The following is a 21364-nucleotide window of genomic DNA, read 5'->3' as shown; positions in this document are numbered from 1 at the left end:
ATGGGTGAGTCAGGAGAGGTCTGCAGCAGCATGTGGGGTGCTCCCTGGTCAGGATCAAACTTGTGCTGCAGTGGCTGGGGAAAGCCCCGTAGGCTGCGTCTTAACGGTTACCCTTGCGCCACCAGGGAGGCCATAAAGTTTTTTTTTTTTTTTTTTAAGAACATGCTAGCATTAATCTCCCTAGTTGGAATATGAAACAATCGCTTTGTGACCTCGAGAAAAATTAACTTATCTGAGCCACAGTTTTCTCATCTATAAATTGGATATTTAAAAAAATTAAAACAGGGCCTCCCTGGTGGCGCAGGCAGTTAAGCGCAGCACTGTGAGGCTGTCCGCAGCCTCTGCAGTGCCTGTTCGATCCCCACTGGCCTCGGAGTAAACCACATGGTGAGCAGACCTCTCCTGTGTCACCTGCTGCTCCCCTTAGCAGTGTATTTCAGTCAGTCTGCCTGTTCTGTTTCTGGCTCTGTCTCTGGTGAATCTTCTCACCCTCCCACGCATCTGGACTGTACCCCAGTTCTTGTATAAATGAAAATAAATCTTTTAAAAAAAATTCAAACAATTTATATGACCATGTACAGATTATGTAAAGAAGATAATATGTGGAAAGTCCATCTTACAGTGTCTGTGAATTAGTGTTACTCCTTTACCAGGCTGCTAGGAAAATAATGATGTATTCAAAAAAAATAAATGTGCTAGATAAGTGACATTCAGCTTTTCATTGCCCAAAAGTAGATACCAGTATTACATGTTTCTGAATTCTTTTCAATACTATATGCTGAAAATAAAAAAAAGTAAAAACAGCTTTAATTTGGTAACAAAATATGCTTGTAGCTTTGAATATTCATTTTAATTAGTTATTAATTATAATTCAGCTTTTTTCTCTAACGTGGCTTTTTTGGTTATATTGAATGAATCAAGATGTCAAATATTTGTGCATTTGTGTATAAATTGTGAACGTGTGTGTGTATTCCCTATTGTGCTTTCTGTCTGTTACTTCCAGATTTATTGAAATTTTTTATTAAATATGTTAATATGGACTCAGTGAAATTATAAAGGGAAGCCTTTTAAAAACCCTAGCCTTTTATGTCTCCTTTTTATCTCTTTTTGTGATGTTAACATCCTTTGCAGACCATTAGCTAAATATATTAATTCATTAGGAGTAGAAAATGGTCCTTCATTCTTCATTTATTAATGGGAATATTTCAATAAGATAAATGTTCCTTCATTAACTATTATTTTACTCAGAAATAGCTCATATAGAAAAATACAAAATAAATGTTTGATTCTTTTCAGGTAACTTACCTGTTCTTAAAATGTGGCTTTCTTAGTAGTCTGCAAAAGTGATCAGTAGGTATATTTTATCATTATATATGTAAGAGATTAAGCATTTTTGAAGTGTTTCAATCCCTTGTAGTCATTAACCTTTTGTGGAAGCCTCTGCAAGCTGGTTCCAAGTCCTTTTGACATGAAACACATACTCCTTGTTTTCTGGCATAAGGACTACAAAACACCACTTAAGAATTAGTATTACAAAAATAAGATAAATGCATGCTAAATCTGACCAAGCCACTAAATTTATCTACCATTTCAGAAAATACAAAGAATAGGGAGAACCATGATAATGATATCTCATAATAAGGAAAAATCTAAAATGTGGCAAGAACAACCTAGTTTTTTCTCAGTCAGTTAGATTTTAAATAGTGAAAAAAATAATTGCATAGTCATTAGGGAACATATTAAAACAGTGAGATGATTGCACACCTGTTTGAATGCCTTAAAAAGAAAAAAAACAAAAACAAAAGCAACAACTAGACAATACCAAGTCCTGGTGTGAAGCAATTTGAAAATCATATAGTCTGCTAATGGGACTAGAACACTTCAAAGCTGTGTTGATGTACAGTTTGACAGTTTGTTAAAAGAAATATTCTCCATACAACCCCAAAATTACACTCCTAGGTATTCACTATGGAGAAATAAAAGCACCAGTTCATATAAAAATCTGTATATGGAAGTTTATAGTGACTTTGTTTATAACGTCCCACTAGAAATAGCCTATAAAGGAGGGAATTCTGTACAAAAGAATACTTTTAAGCAATAAAAAGAAACTATTGAGATATACAATAGCAATGATGAACCTCAGATGCATTATACTACATGAAAGGCTACATACTGTATGTTTTCCTTCCTTTGATATTTTAGGAAAGGCATAACCACAGGGACAGAAGTCAGCTTAGTTGTTGCCAGGGGCTGTGGAGTGGAAGGGATTTATTAAAAGAATTTCAAAGAAAATTGTGGAGTTAATGGAAATATTCTATAGTTTGATTATAGTATTATCTACATGGATGGAGGGGTTTGTCACAGTTCATAGAAATTTACATTTTAAAAGTGTTGATTTTATCGTATGTAAATCATACCTCAATGAATCTAATGAGAGCAAATATAATGGGGGTAATTATAGGTTAAAAAATTTAGAGGGGAATATCAGTGCACTGTAATATATAATTAGGTAATTATTAAAGCTGAGGTGTGAGTACATGGAGATATATTGTACTTTTTTGTTACATTTTGAAATATTTGACAATTTTCTACAATAAAAATAAAAAATAGCTGCTTTACAAATGCATGTTTAGTGAATAAATTTTAAAAGTAGTAAAAGAATATTCTGCAAACAATAAGTAGAGATTATCCCAAAAGTTTAAGCAAATTTCATATGTAAAAATCAATAAGATATCAGGGAGTAAAATAAAACTATGGAATCCTTATGGTAGATACCAAACAACAGAATCTAAATAATACTCCCAATAGCATATTTTTAAAGTACTTATATATATAGAAAAAAAATTCTTAAGTAGATGAAGAACTACTAAAAATTTTTGATAACATACCAAAGCATTATTTCTGACTGTGGCCCGTGGTCTACTAGCTTCTTGGGGTTGGAGGTATAATAGTTAAAAGTAAAGATTGGTTGAATCATGGGCCTGACCTATTTATTTGAAGGGGAAAAAAAAAAAACCTACAAAAATCCTCACTTACTGTTCCCCCCATTCTATCCTCTTTTGTAATTGTCCTGCTTGCCCAAAATTATCCCCACTCCTAGTCCCTCCTGCAACACTGACAACTTATTTAGTCACAGCTCAGTTACTTAATAGAAGGTCTTATTTATAAAGGAAAAAAAGTATTTCTCATCACATCTAATTAAAGGCCACCTCATCCTATCCCAGCTCAATTTGTATCTGTGAAATCCTTTTAGACATGTCCTACAACATTAGCCTGACTTAATTGCTGATCCAGTTCATTTAGCATTGTTAAGCACATACTATATATTTTATGTTAGCCTATAACTACCTCATCTATTTTATCATTAGGTATTCTGCATTAACATTTATTATATACAAATAATTTCAAAGTAAGTAATACAATTTAATACTGCTAAAGTGCTAAATAATACTAAGGTTGACATTAATGACTTAAATAACTGATAGATTTTTTCATCAATTGAGAAATTCATGCAAGTTTTTTTTTTTTATTTCTTTAATTCCAGTTGTGTTGCTTGATACAACAACTGTGCTGGGAGAACTAGGATGGAAGACATATCCATTAAATGGGGTAAGTTTAAATATCACTTTGAGATTGATGTTTGTTAGGATTTAAGGGTCTTTTATAATAGTAAGAGCAACAGTAGACTTTGACTCTACTTTGTATAAATTTAACATGCAATTTAAATACCATAAAAAAGATTAAAATATAGTTAGAATTGATGATCAGAGGGTATGATATGTAAAACATGTGTGATTTGTTCTAAATCAGTAATTGTTTTTAACATGTAGTACTATTGGAATATTTCCCATAATAATAGTTTATTTAGAAGTAAATTTCTATATGTAAGTCCAAGACTTTTTTTTTGTTGTTGTTGTTGTTTTGTTTTTTTTTTTAAATAATAAATTTTATTGTTATATTCCCCATACAATTGCAGCCCCCCCATTCTGACCCAATCCCTCCCCTCCCGCCCCCACCCCCCTAAAAGTGTCTCTGGTTCATAGTTTTTTGTTGATTTTGATTTTCACTTTCTTAAAGTTATTCATTTTCCTGGTCCCTTATTTAAGTTTTCTAGATTCCTGTTATGAGTGAGACCATCCGGTATTTTTCTTTTTCTTTTTGGCTTATTTTGCTGAGCATAATCCCTTCCAGCGCCATCCATGTTGCTGCAAATTGCATGTGTTTATCTTTTTTGAATGCTGAGTAATATTCCATGGTATATATGTACCACATCTTCTTGATCCAGTCATCTATTTTTTGGCATTTGGGTTGTTTCCAAAGCTTAGCTATTGTAAACAGTGCTGCTGTAAACATAGGGGTGCAGGTGCTCTTTGGAATTGATGTTTCTGTGTCTTTTGGGTAAATACCTAGGAGTGGAATTGCTGGATCATATGGAAGTTCTATATTTAGTAGGTCCAGAAATCTCCACACAGCTTTCCATAGTGGTTGGACCAGTTTGCACTCCCACCAACAGTGCAGAAGAGTTCCATTTTCTCCACAACCTCGCCAACATTTGTTGTTGCTAGTTTTTTTAATATGTGCCATTCTCACTGGTGTAAGATGGTATCTCATGGTAGTTTTGATTTGCATTTCCCTGATGACAAGTGATGTTGAACATTTTTTCATATGCCTGTTGGCCATTTGCATTTCCTCTTCAGAGAAGTTTCTTTTTAGCTCTTCTGCCCATTTTTTGACTGGATTATTTTCTTTGTTGTTGTTGAGTCTCGTCAGCTCTTTGCAGATTTTTGTGATCAGTCCTTTATCATTAGTGTTGGGTGCAAAAATGTTCTCCCAGTTGGTGGGGTTTCTCTTTGTTTTTGTTATTGTCTCTTTTGCTGTGCAGAAGCTATTTAATTTGATGTAGTCCCAGCTGTTTATCTTTGCCTTCACTATCAGTGCTTTGGGTGATATGTCTGTAAAGATGTCTTTGATGTGCAAATCACGTAGTGTTTCGCCTATATTTCCTTCTATATATTTTATGGTTTCAGGTCTTATGTCTAGTTCTTTAATCCATTTTGAGTTGATTTTTGTGTATGGTGTGAGGTAGTGGTCAAGCTTCATTCTTTTGCATGTAGCGACCCAGTTTTCCCAGCACCATTTATTGAACAAACTTTCTTTGCTCCAATGCATAGTCTTTGCTCCTTTGTCAAAGATTAGTTGACCATAAATCTGTGGGTTTATTTCTGGATTTTCTATTCGATTCCATTGGTCTGTATGTCTGTTCTTGTTCCAATACCATGCAGTTTTGATGATTATGGCTTTGTAGTAGAGTTTGAAGACTGGGAGTGTGATGCCTCCATTCCCTTCTTTTTTTTTCAGGAGAGCTTTGGCTATTCGGGGTTTTTTGTGATTCCATATGAATTTCATCAATAATTGTTCTATTTCTTTGAAGAATGACATTGAAATTTTGATTGGAATAGCATTGAATCTGTATATTGCTTTTGAAAGGATGGCCATTTTAATAATGTTTATTCTTCCAATCCATGAGCAGGGGATGTCTTTCCATTTCTTTGTGTCTTCTTCTATTTCTTTTAACAGTGTTTTATAGTTTTCTTTGTATAGGTCCTTTACCTCTTTTGTTAGATTTATTCCCAAATATTTGATTTTTTTGTTTCAATAAAAAAAGGGATGGTTTTTTTGATTTCTTCTTCTTCAGATTTATTGTTTGTGTATAGGAAGGCTACTGACTTTTGCGTGTTGATTTTGTATCCTGCCACTTTACTGAACTGACTGATGAGTTGAATTAGTTTTTCTGTGGACTTTTTGGGGTTCTCTATGTATAATATCATATCATCTGCAAATAGTGATAGTTTGACTTCTTCTTTTCCTATTTGGATTCCTTGGATGTCTTTCTCTTGTCTTATTGCTCTGGCTAGGACTTCCAGTATTATATTGAAAAGCAGTGGTGAGAGTGGACATCCTTGTCTTGTTCCAGATCTTAATGGAATTGCTTTCAGCTTTTCACCATTGAGAATGATACTGGCTGTTGGCTTGTCATAGATGGTCTTTATGATGTTGAGGTATGTTCCTTGTATCCCAAGAATTTCAAGGGCTTTTATCATGAATGGGTGTTGCACTTTGTCGAAAGCTTTCTCAGCATCTATTGATATTATCATATGGTTTTTATATTTCTTTTTGTTGATGTGCTGGATAACGTTGATTGATTTTCGGATGTTAAACCATCCTTGTGTCCCTGGAATGAATCCTAATTGGTCGTGGTGAATTATCTTATGGATCCATTGTTGGATTCTGATAGCTAAAATTTTATTGAGGATTTTTGCATCAGTGTTCATTAGGGAGATTGGCCTGTAGTTTTCCTTTTTTGTGTTGTCCTTGTTCGGTTTTGGTATTAGTGTAATGTTGGCTTCATAGAACGTGTTGGGTGTTGTCCCTTCCTTCTCAATTTTTTGGAAGAGTTTGTGAAGGATAGGCACTAATTCGTCTCTGATTGTTTGGTAGAATTCATTTGTAAATCCATCAGGTCCTGGGCTTTTGTTTTTGGGGAGGTTTTTGATTACCATTTCAATTTCGCTGCTTGTAATTGGTCTGTTTAGGTGTTCTATTTCTTCTTTATCTAGCTTTGGGTGATTGTAGAGTTGTAGGAATTTGTCCATCTCCTCTAGATTGTTAAACTTGTTTCCATATAACTGTTCATAGTAGTTACTGATTATTCTTTTGATTTCTGCTGTGTCCGTTGTGATTTCTCCTCTTTCATTGATGATCCTGTTTATTTGTGCTTTCTCCCTTTTTTCCTTTGTGAGCCTGGCTAGGGGTTTGTCTATTTTATTGATTTTTTCAAAGAACCAGCTCTTGGTTTCATTGATCTTTTGGATTGTTTTTTTAGTTTCAATTTCATTTATTTCTGCTTTTGTTTTTATTATTTCTTTTCTTCTACTGGTTTTGGGGTTTTTTTGTTGTTCTTTTTCTAGATCTTTGAGCTTCAGATTAGGTTGTTTCTTTGAGTTCTTTCTTGTTTCTTGATGTGAGCTTCTATTGCTATATATTTTCCTCTTATTACTGCTTTTGCTGCATCCCATACATTTAGGATATTGGTGTCCTCCTTGTCGTTCAATTCAAAGAATTTTTTAATTTCTTCTTTGATCTCCTCATTAGTCCAGTGGTCTTCCAGTAGTGTGGTTTTTAATCTCCATGAGGTAGGAAAGTTCCTTGCCTTCTTTTTATGGTTTATTTCTAGTTTGATGCCTTCATGGTCAGAAAAGATGGTTGATATGATTTCAATCTTGGTGTATCTGTTGATGTTTGTCTTGTGCCCCAGTATGTGATCGATCCTGGAGAATGATCCGTGGGCGCTTGAGAAAAATGTGTACTCCGTTTTTTTGGGGTTTAGTGTTCTATAGATGTCTGTTAAGCCCAATTGCTCTAGGTCCTTATTTAGAACTTTGGTTTCTTTACTTATTTTTTGTCTTGTTGATCTATCCATTGTTGATAGTGGTGTGTTGAAGTCTCCCACTACATATGTGTTTTCTCTGATGTCTGTTTTCAGAGAGGACAACAGTTGTCTGATATATTTTGGTGCTCCTTCGTTTGGTGAGTATATGTTAATGAGTGTTATTTCTTCTTGAAGTATTGTCCCCTTGATCATAATGTAGTGACCATTGGGGTCTCTTTTTATCTTTTTGAGTTTGAAATCTGTTTTATCTGATATAAGTATAGCTGTTCCTGCTTTCTTTTTTGGTCCATTTGCTTGTAGGATTGTTTTCCATCCTTTAACTTTGAGCCTATTTTTATCTTTTGTAGCTAAATGTGTTTCCTGGAGACAGCAAAAGGTTGGATTTTGTTTCTTAATCCAGGCTGCAACTCTGTGTCTTTTTATTGAAGAGTTTAGTCCATTTACATTTAGAGTTAATATTGATATGTTAACATCTGTATTTGTCATTGTGTTTTTCTTTCCTTTGATTTTATTTATTTATTCTTTTAATAACCTTTTTTTTTTTTTTTTGGCCTTCTTTCATTGTTATTCATCCCTTTGAGGTTCTGGCTTTAGGACTCCTTGTAGTATTTTTTGGAGTGGGGGTTTAGTTGTAATGAAATTCCGGAGTTTCTGTTTGTCTGAGAAGGTCCATATTCTTTCTTCAAAGAGGAAGGAGAGCTTTGCGGGATAGAGTATTCTTGGTTGGCATCTGTTTTCTTGGAGTCTGTTGACTATGTCCCTCCATTCTCTCCTTGCCCGTAGTGTTTCTTCGGAGAAGTCTGATGTCAGCCTGATTGGCTTTCCTTTGAATGTTATCTGTTTCTTCCCTCTTGCCAGCTTCATTATTTTTTCCTTGTCCTGGATTCTTGGGAGCTTTACTATTATGTGTCTTGCTGTATTTTTCCTTTCGTCGTGGAAGTTTGGTGTTCTTCTTGCTTCTTGTATATCAATTTTCATCTCCTTCTTCACATTTGGGAAGTTCTCTTCAATTATCTCTTTGAAAATTTTCTCTGTTCCTACTTCTCTCTCCTCTCCTTCTGGTATTCCTATAACTCTTATATTTCCTTTCCTCATGGAGTCAGATAGTTCCCGTAGTCTTTCTTCGTTCTTTTCCTTCGTACTTCTCTTTCCTTTTCTGTTTTGGTTCTTTTTATTTCTGTGTCTTCAAGAGAACTTATTCGTTCTTCCATTTCATCTATTCTGCTTTCATTGCTTTTCCCAGAATTCTTTAGTTCTTCCATTAATTCTTTGATCTCCTGCATTTCTTTTACTTCCCTCTTTAGGGACTCAATTTCATTCTTCTGATCGTTGATTATTTTTCCCTTATCATTGTTTTCCTTTATGACTTCTGTCAGTTTTTTAATCACGGCAATTTTAAATTCTCTTTCTGGAAGGCTCAGAAGTTCTTCCAAGTTACTGTCGTTGCAATCTGGGGGCTGGTTTTCTTTTTGTGGTGTGCTTTTTCCCTGGGGAGTAGCTAGGTTGCGTGTGGTTCTTCTCCTCCCTACTGTCTGTTTTCTAATTTGCCGTATGCGTTGGCACACTGTGTAGTTGGGACTGGCCGGCATCTTGGGTGAGCTTCTCTGCTCCCCTCTGGTTCCTCCAGGAGTCATCTGTCAGTTTCAAGCAGTTTTTACTAGAGAAAGGTCCCTGTTCTAAAATGCCGATGTGGGGACACACTCCCCTGTGTGCCTGGTCTGCCCGGGCGGTGGGTTCCTGCTCCCCCTCTGGGCTTGGACTGCAGGCCAGAGGGGGTCTGGGGTGGGCGAACTTCCCCCGCTCACCTCTGGCTCCTGAGGAAGCCTTCTGTAGGTAGTCTTTACTGAAGAAATGTCCCTGTTCTAAAATGCTGATGTGGGACACACTCCCTGCGCGTCCAGTCTCAGGCACACTCTTCTGCGCGCCTGGTCTGCCCCGGCTGTGGGTGCTCGCTCTCCCTGTGGGCTCAGACTACTGGTCAGAAGGGGCCCGGCGTGGGCTAACTCCCCAGCTGGCCACTAGCTCCTTCAGGAGCACCTGCTGGTTTCAAGTCGCTAGGTGGTGCCAGAGATCTCTCCTAGAGCCCTTGGGGAGCTGATTATCCACCCCGTGGGACAGGGAACAGAGCGGGGATGGTAGGGTACACCTCAACGGCTTTGGGGTGCTGTGTCTGCCTTGTGCCCCACCGTCGTGGGGAACGCACGCCCCTAATTTCATGTCCCGAGTCTCAGTTCCAAAGCCCTCAGTTCCAGGACTCAGGCTGTAGCCCAGTTCAGTGGCGCGGGAATGGCGCCTTTTGAATCCCGCTCCCGTGCCTGGGCGCCTGGTTCCTGCTCACATGGTGAGGGCCTCTGCGTGTCTCCCCGCAAGCCTAGGTCGCAGGCGCGGGGACCTGGGCAGTTGCGATCCGATCCGGATCCGCGTTTGCTTTTCAACAGCACTGCTTTTTCAACTGCTCTGCTTTTCCGCGCGATCCCGTTTCCGCTCAGAGCTGCCTTTACGCGCAATCCGATCCCGATCCCGATCCGTGTCTGCTTTTCCCGCGCGCCGCTTTGCGCAAGCTTACTGGGCGGCCTGGGGCTGTGTGCTGGTCCTGGTCTCCTCCCCGGGGGCGGGGTCTCTCTTCAATGGCACCTGGAGCTCACCTCTGCGGCAAATCCTGCAGGGTTCTCCACAGCTCCAGTTCACGGGGTGTGGTGGCTGAAATAGTTCCTTTCCACTCCCAGTCCCGCTTGCTGCGTCCTTTGTTCTTGTTGGCCGTTTTGGTTTGTTGTTTTCCTCCTCTCTGCCGGTAGGAGAGTGCCGCCTCTGTGGGCGGGGGAGGGGAGCAGGGTTCTGCGCTTCCCTCCCTTCTAGTCCTCTTTTATGGCCACTTTCTTCTTCGGGCAGTTTGCTGGCGTCACCCGTTTATCTTCCGTGTCCCAGTTCTCACTGGGACCTGCCGCTTTTCCTCCCTATTAACTTTTTTTAATGGGAGATCTTACTCGCAGCGTCTCCTCGCCGCCATGTTCAAGTCCAAGACTTTTTATGTGTATTTATTAAATTTGGTAATCTCAGTGCATATTTGTGCATAAACAAAATTTATATTTCCATAACTTAAATGAGATTTCACATAAAATATCAATTTTTTATTGAATGAGTCTATTTAAAAAAATATGTGTGTTTTCAACTAGGCAAGAAGATTTATTATTATTAGAATTTATTGACTGGAAGTAGTTGCTTTTGAAAAACTTACAAGGATGTGTAATTTACAAAGCACAGTTTTTCAGGTACTGACATCATTTTTGCTGCAGTTATGCTTATGTTTTGATATATTTTCCATCATTTTCACATGTGTATATTAATACACATTTTTTACATTTTGAACTGAAATTAAAGGATGCTTTGAAAATTTTTACATTGGTTTTTGGTTTAAACAAATCTTTATATAATGGATGTAGTCAAATGTTTTCAGATATACTTGTCAGCTTTTCTTTCTTTTTTTAGAAATTATGTTGTCTCAATCATTACAATCTTTGTTGTTCTTTTTCTACTGATTCTTCTATTTCTTCTGCAAAATTAAATTGATAAGAGAAGTTGACCCGATCATATTTTAGGGTTTTAGAATAATTCAAACTTTGCTCTTTCATTTGACCTTACATTATCAAGTTATTCAGTAAATGTGTGTTTTCAACTAAAAATTCCTGTGAAGGGTTAAATCACCCTGTCTTTGTTTAACAGGCTATTTGTTTCTTTAAATGTGTTTGTTTTTTGTATTTTTTCTGACATTCTAATTTCATTCTATTAGAACTTTTATCAAGCCATTTCTGAGAAATATCTTTTAAATTAAAATTATTTTTAATTTCATTATCTTAATTGCATTAAAGTGAACAACTCTCAATATCTGTTAAGTGTATTATGTACATCACATTTATCAGCTTCTTTCAAGAGGTGATTATACCTTTTTAATTAGAATAGACTTCCATGGTATATGCATATCTCCTTTTCTCAATATGCAAAGTAACTTAAGAACTTATAAATAATTACATAGTAGAAGCCCTACTTGTTCATTTTCTGGGGGAAAAAAAGCTTTTTCATTAGAGTTCATATTATCACTGGCCTCATGTAGTCATAGTCAAGGAATCATTTTAATCATTACAGACTCTGTAATAAGAATTGTACATTTTATTTTTACAATGGCCCTAGGAGCTATCTCCTCAGTTCTGTCTCTCAGTTTGAGAAATTTAGTCTTAAAGATGGTAAGGAACAAAAAATATCAACAAGTTATAGGCCATGTTGTGAGTGTTAAACTCTCATTCAGACTAACTTATTTCTGACACTGAAGTCTGTATATTTATCCCGCACCACTGTCAGAGAGGAGTACTGGAAACTTGATGAAATACTAGTAATTTACTTGTGATATTTGAATAATTGATTCCGATTTCTTTCTCCCTGATGAACAAACTGCTAGACTGAGATGTACATTTTTGGATCCCAGACAAAAAGAGAGAGAGAAAGAGTAAAGAGAAAAAGAAGAGGAGACAGATAATATAGCATAAAAGAAATACGATAGAATTAGGTGGAAATGGAAAAGATGGTTAACATTTAAGTAACCTTACCTGCCACGTGTGGGCTTTGTTCAAAGCACTTAACTCACATCAGTCCTAGACAACAAATAAGAGCTTTCCCTATTGAAAGATATAGAAATTGACATGTTGTTAGGTACATTAAGTAACTTCTACAAGGCTACAGAGCTAGGAAGTAGTACAGCCAAGATTTTAAAGTAGCCAGATCCTGACACTTAGCATTTCACAGCTTGTTGCTTTTTATTTCTTTGAAGATTTTACCATGTAAAGAAAGGCCAATTATCACTATTTATAGACCACAGAGGGAAAAGTAGCTCATAGATTCAGACATTAAAATGTAAGTTGAATACTCAGTTGTCTTGTAATATCATTACTGGAATAAGCTAAATTTTATAATAATGCATATATGGAAGGTATCAATATTAAGAATACTTTAAAATGGGAGCCCATGGACATATTTTATAATAGATATAAATGTAACTACATGAATTAGATGAAGCAAAGGTGAGTCAAGGGGAATGACATAGGTAGGTCACATAAGTAAAGAAAACATAAATTTCTCATCTATGCTTGATGTACTACCTCTTATGTACTGCATTAAGAAGTTGGATTACTGACAAGAATGAACTAAAATTGCCTTTTTTCAGAGACACTAATCAGTTCATTTTACAAAATTGTATGGGTATAAAAGACAATGGGATGATTTATTTGGCCATTTTACGATATAAAATATGTTTGGTATGTCTCTGAATGAAGTATTTCCTGGAAATAGCTTTTTAATTGACATTTGCTTTCTAATTCTTAATTGCACTAAGGTATTTTTGAAATCATATAATGTATAATATAAAAATATAAGCAAATTAGTAAATTATTTCATAGATTTTTTTTTTTAAGTAAAACAACTCTTCAACCAGTAGTATCCTGCTGCAACCAGTAGTTACAGTAGTAAGCAGTCATGATGTGCCTATGAACAAAACCATTACTGGTGATCTGAGTAGTGGGCTGACTAGTGAATATGGGACATCAATGAGAAGCTTGTGCAAACAAAAACATTCAAAATTGAAACAGAATATGTTTATTTTCTGAAATGCTTACTTGTCAATTCATTTGTATCAATACTTAAAATATACTTTCTTTTAAGCAGTGTGCAGAGTTCAGTTTAATAAATTTGTGGGGTTATTTTTCTTTTTGTGTCACATCATATCCCTTGGTAGTGTATTTAAAGTTTTATCTAGTTGCTTGTTGATTTTGATTTTCATTTATTAAAATAACTTTTTTTTCCTGATTCCTTATTTGGATCCTCTACATTCCTCCTATAAGTGAAACCAGCCAGTATTTTTCTTTTTCTTTCTGGCTTATTTCACTGACCATGATCCTTTCCAGCTCCATCCATTTTTGCTGTGAATGGCATGAAATGAAAAAAAAAGTTTTATCTATCTTCAAAAGGAGTTTTGATGTTTAGAAACACTTGTACACAATAAAGTATAAGGACAAAATACACACACACACATACACACACTATCTCTCTCCAGGTACTTTTGTGAAAGAATAATCAAGTTAGGAATTAATTCTGATCAGGGAAAAGTGATAGTAGGATGTGACATTATAAGCTCTTGTAAACTGTGGAGGAATCATATGTGGACTGACAGAGAAAATAGAAAGGAATGGCTTGAGGAAAGACAGAATTCTTAAATGCTATGGTGGTCTGGAATGAGCCAACACGCTCATATTGTGGTCAGGAATGAGCCAACACGCTCCTGGGTACACGTCTGAGGGACAAGTGGTGGAGCAGGTTTGCAAGGCAAGACTTTGCTGCTCAGTGAGCAGAGCTCTTACTATTGATTAACAGTAATGAATAAGCAGATTGATTATATGACAATGGCAATAGGAGCAGAGTCCAAGGGAGACAAAGGGTAATCAGCTTTTATGGGGAACAGGAGGGGACATGTTGGCCACATACACAGGGAGAACTTCGTGTGCAGGTGCTTGGTGTAATTTCCAGGCTATTCCCAGACCACTTCAGACCATGGCCACACAATCAGTCAAAAGGCTACTGCATCCCCAGCTGCCCAGTGATGTGGGCCATTGTCTTAAGGCAATCATGCAGGAGTGCCTTATCCAAATTCTTTTACACACACACAGATGCATGAGAGGCCATACACACACAGATGCAGGGGCCCTGAGTGGTAGAGAGGCCACAAAATATGTGCATTAAATTTTAGAAATGTTGATATTGCTTCCAGTTTCAGAAATTTCTGTATATTCTGAAACTGGCACCTTTTAGTCAAGGCAGGGAGAGAAAAGAGAAAGATCAGTACCTTTCTTTTTATGTATTATTATTATTAATTTTTAAATTTTATATTTTTTTACATCATTTTTCATTTTTGCACAATGTATGAATTTTCATCTTGATTATAGTCCCCATACAATTCCCACTTCTCCGTAGTGTGTTTCTGGTTTATAGTTGCTTGTTGATTTTGATTTTTACTTTATTATAATTAGTCTTTTTCCTGGTCCCTTATTTAAGTTTTCTAAATTCCTGCTATGAGTGAGACCATCCAGTATTTTTCTTTTTCTTTCTGGCTTATTTCGCTGATCATGATCCCTTCTAGCTCCATCCATGTTGCTGCAAATTGCATGTTTATCTTTTTTGATTCCTGAGTAATATTCCATTGTATGTATGTACCACATCTTCTTGATCCAGTTATCTATTTTTGGACATTTGAGTTGTTTCCATAGCTTAGCTATTGTAAATAGTGCTGCTATAAACATAGGGATGCAGGTGTCCTTTTGAATTAATGTTTCTGTGTCATTTCGGTAAATACCTAGAAGTGGAATTCTTAATAAGCAAGGGAACTTAAAAGGCTTATCTTGGGCAACATCAAGATGAGTAGTTCTTAGCCACCTTGAAGTTTGTATAGAGACCTTACCTGGGTACAATCACACATATAATGTCCAGATGTTCCTGATAACATGCTCTCACAGTGATGTCCTTTAAGTGGCTCCTAGTAGCAGAATAGTGTGCAGAATGTGTAGAGGATGGGGAAGGATTGTAAGGGCAGATGGTGAGCTGCCTCCAGTTGCCTGTGTCCACCTCATGGATCAACCAGCAGTTATGTCCTCTCCATTACTGCCTCAGACAATTGAGGATCTTATATGACTGGAGTGGAAGGATGTGGTGAGAAGTAAAACTGTGGTCACTGACTAAGCCGTATTGTGGAAGACTTAACAATTTCAATGACTTGTTCGATCTCAATTGTACATACCTCAGTATTGGCAAGGAAAACTTTCTGGATTCATTTAAACAACTAAAATTATTGAAACTTTCTTTAACTTAAGGCAAAAATAGAGATATTTGGAAATTAAAGGTGCCTTGGAAAATTGGAGGGAAAGACTGAAAATAAAGATGATATGATATTATCGATATGTGGAGAGTAAGGTGAAACTAAAGAATTATACTGATATGTAGGTTGAAGGTTGAAGCTTGGTGTAAAAAAGAGATTAATATATCAGGGTATTTGGGAACCAGTGATTGTAATTACTGTCTAATGCTCTTATTGTCTAGTGCTCTTACTAATGTCAAAAATTTTATGACTACATAATTCAGAAATCTTAAGAATCATAAGTGTTACCTCCATTCTTTGTCAGTGTACTACAGTAAGATGATAAAACTTGATGTTAAAGCAGAATAGTTAACAAAGTGCAAGATAATCAGTAAAAGAACTAATAGGTAATTAGTTAAATGATAATTAAAGAACTAATTAGCTACACTAATAAAAATTTTTGCATAGGACTTTAGAATTTATCAGTGAATACTAAAGAAGTGTTTCTACAAACCTTAAGTATAGGCTTATGCCTTGAATTTTCTATTTGCTATGAATGACTAATAACTGGCTAATACTATGTCTTAGTCTGTGTAAAAATGAAGGATTTATTTCAGTTTTAAAAAATCTCCTGGAAAGGAGGGGATAGTCTTTTTCATGCCACGTTAATACTAATGAAAAGGAAACACAAAAGACACTGCTTATGCATAACTCTGTACGAAAGGAGATTTAAAAAATATACATCTCCTGAATAGTTTCTTGTAATCTGAAAATGAAAGAAAAATTATGTAAATTTTCTTGAAATCCTAACTCCATATTTACTCCTCCTGTGTTGATACATTTAGTCAATTTATTTTCAACTAATATATAGCATTATAGATGAACGAAAATAATATACCTGTGAGGACCTACCTCTTATTACACCTCTAATTTTTTGAAGTATCATTAAGTTATAACACTATATAGGATTTAGATGTACATTTTCTCACTTCATCACTTGGATATATCACACAATGCTCACCATCAATTAATTAGCTTATGACTGATGATAGGTATAATAGATAGGTATAACAATTAAAAATGAAGTAAAAAAAAAAAATTGGGCCTCCCCTGGTGGCGCAGCAGTTGAGTGCTGGGCTGAGCAGTTGAGAGCTGCCCGCAGCTCTGCAGTGCCGGTTCCATCCACAGCTGCCGGGGAGGGTCCCACATGGCACACAGACCTCTCCTGCTGCACCTGCTGCTCCCCTCAGCAGTGTATTTTGTCAGTTTGCCTGTTCTGTTTCCCGCTCTGACTCTGGTGAATTCTCTCACCCTCCCACGCATCTGACTGTACCGAGTACTTGTATAAATAAATAAATATATCTTTAAAAAAATAAAAAAAAATGAAATAAAAATGAATAAATTCAGAAGAAATCACTAAAAAATATTCTTTTAGTTCCTTCCCTAAGGGAAAAAAAATCACAAAGCCATCATAATGCCACTAAAGCTAATAATGGTTAATTATTAAGCAGAGCTTATGGATTAACCCTTTATGCTTCATTTGTAATAACTGTCTTTATACCTATATGTTATCAATTATAAGCCAATTAGGTAGGCTCAGTGTTTTAAATCTCTTTATGGTACCAATAATATTTGCTTTTATTACTGGGCTTAAATTTAAAAATATATATAAAATGTTCAGGTTTATTAGAAAGTTAATTAGTTTAAATTTTATTAGAAATTTAAAAGTTTTAATTTTTTTTTGTTATTTTTCCACTTGATCCCTTATTTGGTTCCCCTATATTCCTCCTATAAGTAAAACTATCCAATATTTTTCTTTTTCCTTCTGACTTGTTTTTCTTTTTCCTTCTGACTTATTTCACTGAGCATAATTCCTTCTAGTTCCATCCATGTTGCTGTGAATGGCATGAGTTTATCTTTTTGATTGCTAAATAGTATTCCATTGTGCATATATACCACATCTTCTTGATCCAGTCATCTGTTTTTGGGCATTTGTGTTGTTTTCATAGCTTAGCTATCGTTAATAGTGCTGCAATAAACATAGGGGTGCAGGTATCCTTTTTAATTAATTAATTGTGTCCTTTGGGTAAGTTCCTAGGAGTGGAATTGCTGGGTCATATGGCAGCTCCATTTTTGGTAGTTTGAGGAACCTGCACACAGCATTCTCTAGTGGTGGATCCATCTGCATTCCTAACAGCAGTGTAAGAGAGTTCCTTTTTCTCCACATCCTCATCAACATTTGTTGCTGCTAGATTTTTTAATATGTGCCATTCTCACTAGTATAAGGTGGTATCTCATTGTGGTTTTGATTTGCATTTCCCTGATTATACCTGTTGGCCATTTTCATTTCTTCTTTGGAGAAGTATAATCTTTAGCTCTTTTGCCCATTTCTTGACTGGATTGTTTATTTTTGTTTTTGCTAAGTTTCATCAGCTCTTTATTAATCTTTGTGATCAGTCCCTTGTCAGTTGTATGGAGTTAAAAAATGTTCTCCCAATCAGTAAAGTGTATTTTTGTTTTGACTAATGTCTCTTTTGTTTTATAGAAGCTTTTCAGTTCGATGTAATCCCAGGTGTTTATCTTTTCCTTCACTTTCTTTGCTTTGAGGGATGAGTCTTTAAAGATGTTACTGAGATGTATATCATGTAGTGTTTTGCATATTTTCTTCCATATATTTTATGGTTTCAGGTCTTAATGTTCAATTCTTTTATCAATTTTGAGTTGATTTTTGTGCATGGTATAAGGTACTTGTTTAGTTTCATTTTTTTGCATGTGGTGGTCCAGTTTTCACCATTTATTGAACAAGCTGTCATTGTTCTGTCCCCTATTCTTTGCTTTTTTTGGTAAAAGATAAGGTGTCCATATATGGGTGGCTTTATTACTGGGCTTTCTGTTTGATTCCATTGGTCTGTGTATTTGTTTTTGTTCAATGCCATACTGTTTCAGTTATTATGAATTTGTTATAAAGTTTGAAATCTGGGACTGTGATCGCTGTAGTCTCCTTCTTTTTAGTCAGGAGAGCTTCATCTATTCAAGGTTTTTTTGTGGCTTCATATGAATTTCATCAATATCTGTTCTATTTCTTTGAAGAATGCCTTTGAGATTTTTTTTTTTAATCTGTATTGCATTGACTCTATAAATTGCTTTCAGTAGGATGGCCTTTTTTTTTTTTAAGATTTATTTATTTATTTATACAAGCACTGGGCACCGTCAGAAGCGTGGGAGGGTGAGAGAATTCACCAGAGCCAGAACGGGGAATAAAACAGGCAGACTGATGAAATACACTGCAAAGGGGAGCAGCAGACGTGGCAGGAGAGGTCTGTCACTCCATGTGGGACCCTCGCCAGCGGCCGGGGACGAAACTGGCACTGCCAAGGCTGGAGGCAGCTTTGCAGCCCATTGCTCAACCACTGTGCCACCAGGGGAGGCCCAGGATGGCCATTTTAATAATGTTAATTCTTCCAATCCATGAGCAGGGGATGTCTTTCCATTCCTTTGTGTCTTCTTCTATTTCTTTTAACAATGTTTTATTATTTTCTTTGATTAGGTTTATTCCTATTTGATTTTTTATTTGTTTCAATTGTAAATGGGATGGTTTTCTTAATTTCTTCTTCAGATTGATTGTTTGCATATAGGAAGGCTACTGATTTTTGTGTGGGATTTTGTATCCTGCTACTTTACTAAATTGGTTGGTTATTTTGATTAGTTTTTCTGTGGAGCCAAGCTCCCTTTCCCTCTGGTAGCCACCAGACTGTTCTCTGTGTTTATTTATTTATTTATTTATTTTCAAAATTCTTTTTTTTTTTTAAATAGAGGTATGTTTTATTTATTTGCTTGTTTGTTTGTTTGTTTTGTTTATACATGCACTGGGTACAGTCAGAAGCGTGGGAGGGTGAGAGAATTCACCAGAGCCAGAGTGGGGAGCAGAGCAGGCAGAAGGACCTAAGTACACTGCTGAGGGGAGCAGCAGGCAGCAGGAGAGGTCTGCGCACCATCTGGTGGCCGGGGAGCAGCTGGGGATCGAACCAGCGCCGCAGAGGCCGCGGGCAGCATCGCAACCCAGCGCTCAACCACTGCGCCACCGGGGAGGCCCTGTTCTCTGTGTTTAATTGTTTGTTTTTGTTCTGTTCATTAGCTTTATTTATTTTTATTGCACATATGAGTGAAAACCCTGTAATTTGTCTTTGTCTGACTTATTTCACTTAGCATATTGCCCTCAAGGTTCATCTACATCATCTATGTTGTTGCAAAGGTCAAGATTCCTCTTCAAAAAAATTTGGGACTTCTAAGGAGCACACAGGGAGTAGCAGTCAGAAATTTCTGCCATAAAGGTCCACTGAAAAATACATGGAAGAAATTAGGACAGAGGGATTGTGATTAAACCAAAGTTGTGTAAAAGTCTGAAGAGAGCAGGAAAAATAAAACAAACTATTGCTAATGTCAGTGTCTCTCACCTGGAGAGAAAACCATGAGTGAATAAAAAATGAAGGCAGTAGGTATATCTAGAGCTGAATCTCCAGATACATTTCTCAGATATTCTTAAAATGAATTCTCTTTCCTTGAGCTGCAAAATTTTAATGACAAATCGTGAACCTAATAATAGTGATGATGTTAATAGAGAAAAAAATAAGAGAAAGCACAGAAATACTAGCACTATAATGAGGTCTATGAGGACATGACAAGCCTTATAAAATAGAAGTTCCTTGAGGAGTACACAGGAAAATGAATCATCCAGAACTATAGTCCTTGTTTTATTAACTCATGTATAGGTAGATAACTTCCTTGCCTGCAGAGAATGCAGGGAAACAGGTGAATGAATATGCACAGATAATATGAACAGGGTTCATAAAATTTAAATACTTAATACCTGAACAACTATGATTTGTGACATTTCTCTCCATTACCTCAGAATATTCTTTCCTGTATAGTAACATAGGCAAAAAAAAAAAAAAAAATATTGCTGCCTTACTTTTCAACAGTTGAAAGACCATTTATTGTATGATAATGAAATAAATCTATTGTAATGAAAGAGAATGTCAGAGAAAAGCAAGTAACACTGAGTTAGGAAATCATGAGTGAAGTATTTATCCATATCTGTGAATATGTAATTACCGTCATATTCTCTGAACAGTTTAAAAATAATTATGTATGCAGTTGTTTTCCCACTAACTCTCTTGATCTTCAAGGACTTGATGATGTTTTCCTCTAAGTGAATTTTTTTAGTATTTTATTTTGTATAATTCTTAAACCATTTTTCATTTTTGCACAATGTATGCATTTTCATTTTGGTTATATTCCCCATACAATTGCACCCCCCCCTTATTTTGACCCTAGTCTTTCCTCTCCCTGCCTCTCCCCTTCCCAGTAGTGTGTCTCTGGTTTATAGTTGCTTGTTGATTTTGATTTTTACTTTGTATTAATTAGTCTTTTTCCTGGTCCCTTATTTAGGTTTTCTAAACTCCTGCTATGAGTGAGACCATCCGGTATTTTTCTTTTTCTTTCTGGCTTATTTTGCTGAGCATGATCCCTTCTAGCTCCATCCATGTTGCTGCAAATTGCATGTGTTTATCTTTTTGATTGCTGAGTAATATTCCATTGTGTATATGTACCATATCTTCTTGATCCAGTTATCTATTTTTGGACATTTGGGTTGTTTCCATAGCTTAGCTATTGTAAATAGTGCTGCTATAAACATAGGGATGCAGGTGCCCTTTGGAATTAATGTTTCTGTGTCATTTGGGTAAATACCTAGGAGTGGAATTGCTAGATCATATGGAAGCTCTATGTTTAGTAGGTCCAGAAATCTCCACACAGCTCTCCATAGTGGTTGGACCAGTTTGCACTACCACAAGCAGTGCAGGAGAGTTCCTTTTTCTCCACAACCTTGCTAACATTTGTTGTTGCTAGTTTTTTGTTTGTTTGCTTGTTAGGTTGTTTTCAGATTTATTTATTTATTATACAAGCACTGGGTACAGTCAGAAGCGCGGGAGGGTGAGAGAGAATTCACCAAAACTAGAGCGGGGAGC

The 21364-nt window shown here is 36.2% G+C and overlaps 1 protein-coding gene across 1 annotated transcript in view; it reads left to right on the top strand.

Annotated features, from left to right (window-relative positions):
• EPHA6 (EPH receptor A6) overlaps positions 1–21364 on the top strand; it is a 655437-nt gene that overhangs the window by 58129 nt on the left and 575944 nt on the right. The window contains 1 exon segment of the mRNA XM_054700683.1: positions 3545–3609. Coding sequence (XP_054556658.1) covers positions 3545–3609 — 65 coding nt within the window.

This window comes from Talpa occidentalis, unplaced genomic scaffold (genome assembly GCF_014898055.3).
Source record: "Talpa occidentalis isolate TD23 unplaced genomic scaffold, MPIMG_talOcc4v2.1 talOcc4.4, whole genome shotgun sequence".
Taxonomy (NCBI): Eukaryota; Metazoa; Chordata; class Mammalia; order Eulipotyphla; family Talpidae; genus Talpa; species Talpa occidentalis.
Note: the sequence above shows the minus strand (reverse complement) of the source record. Positions and strands in the feature narration are given on the sequence as shown.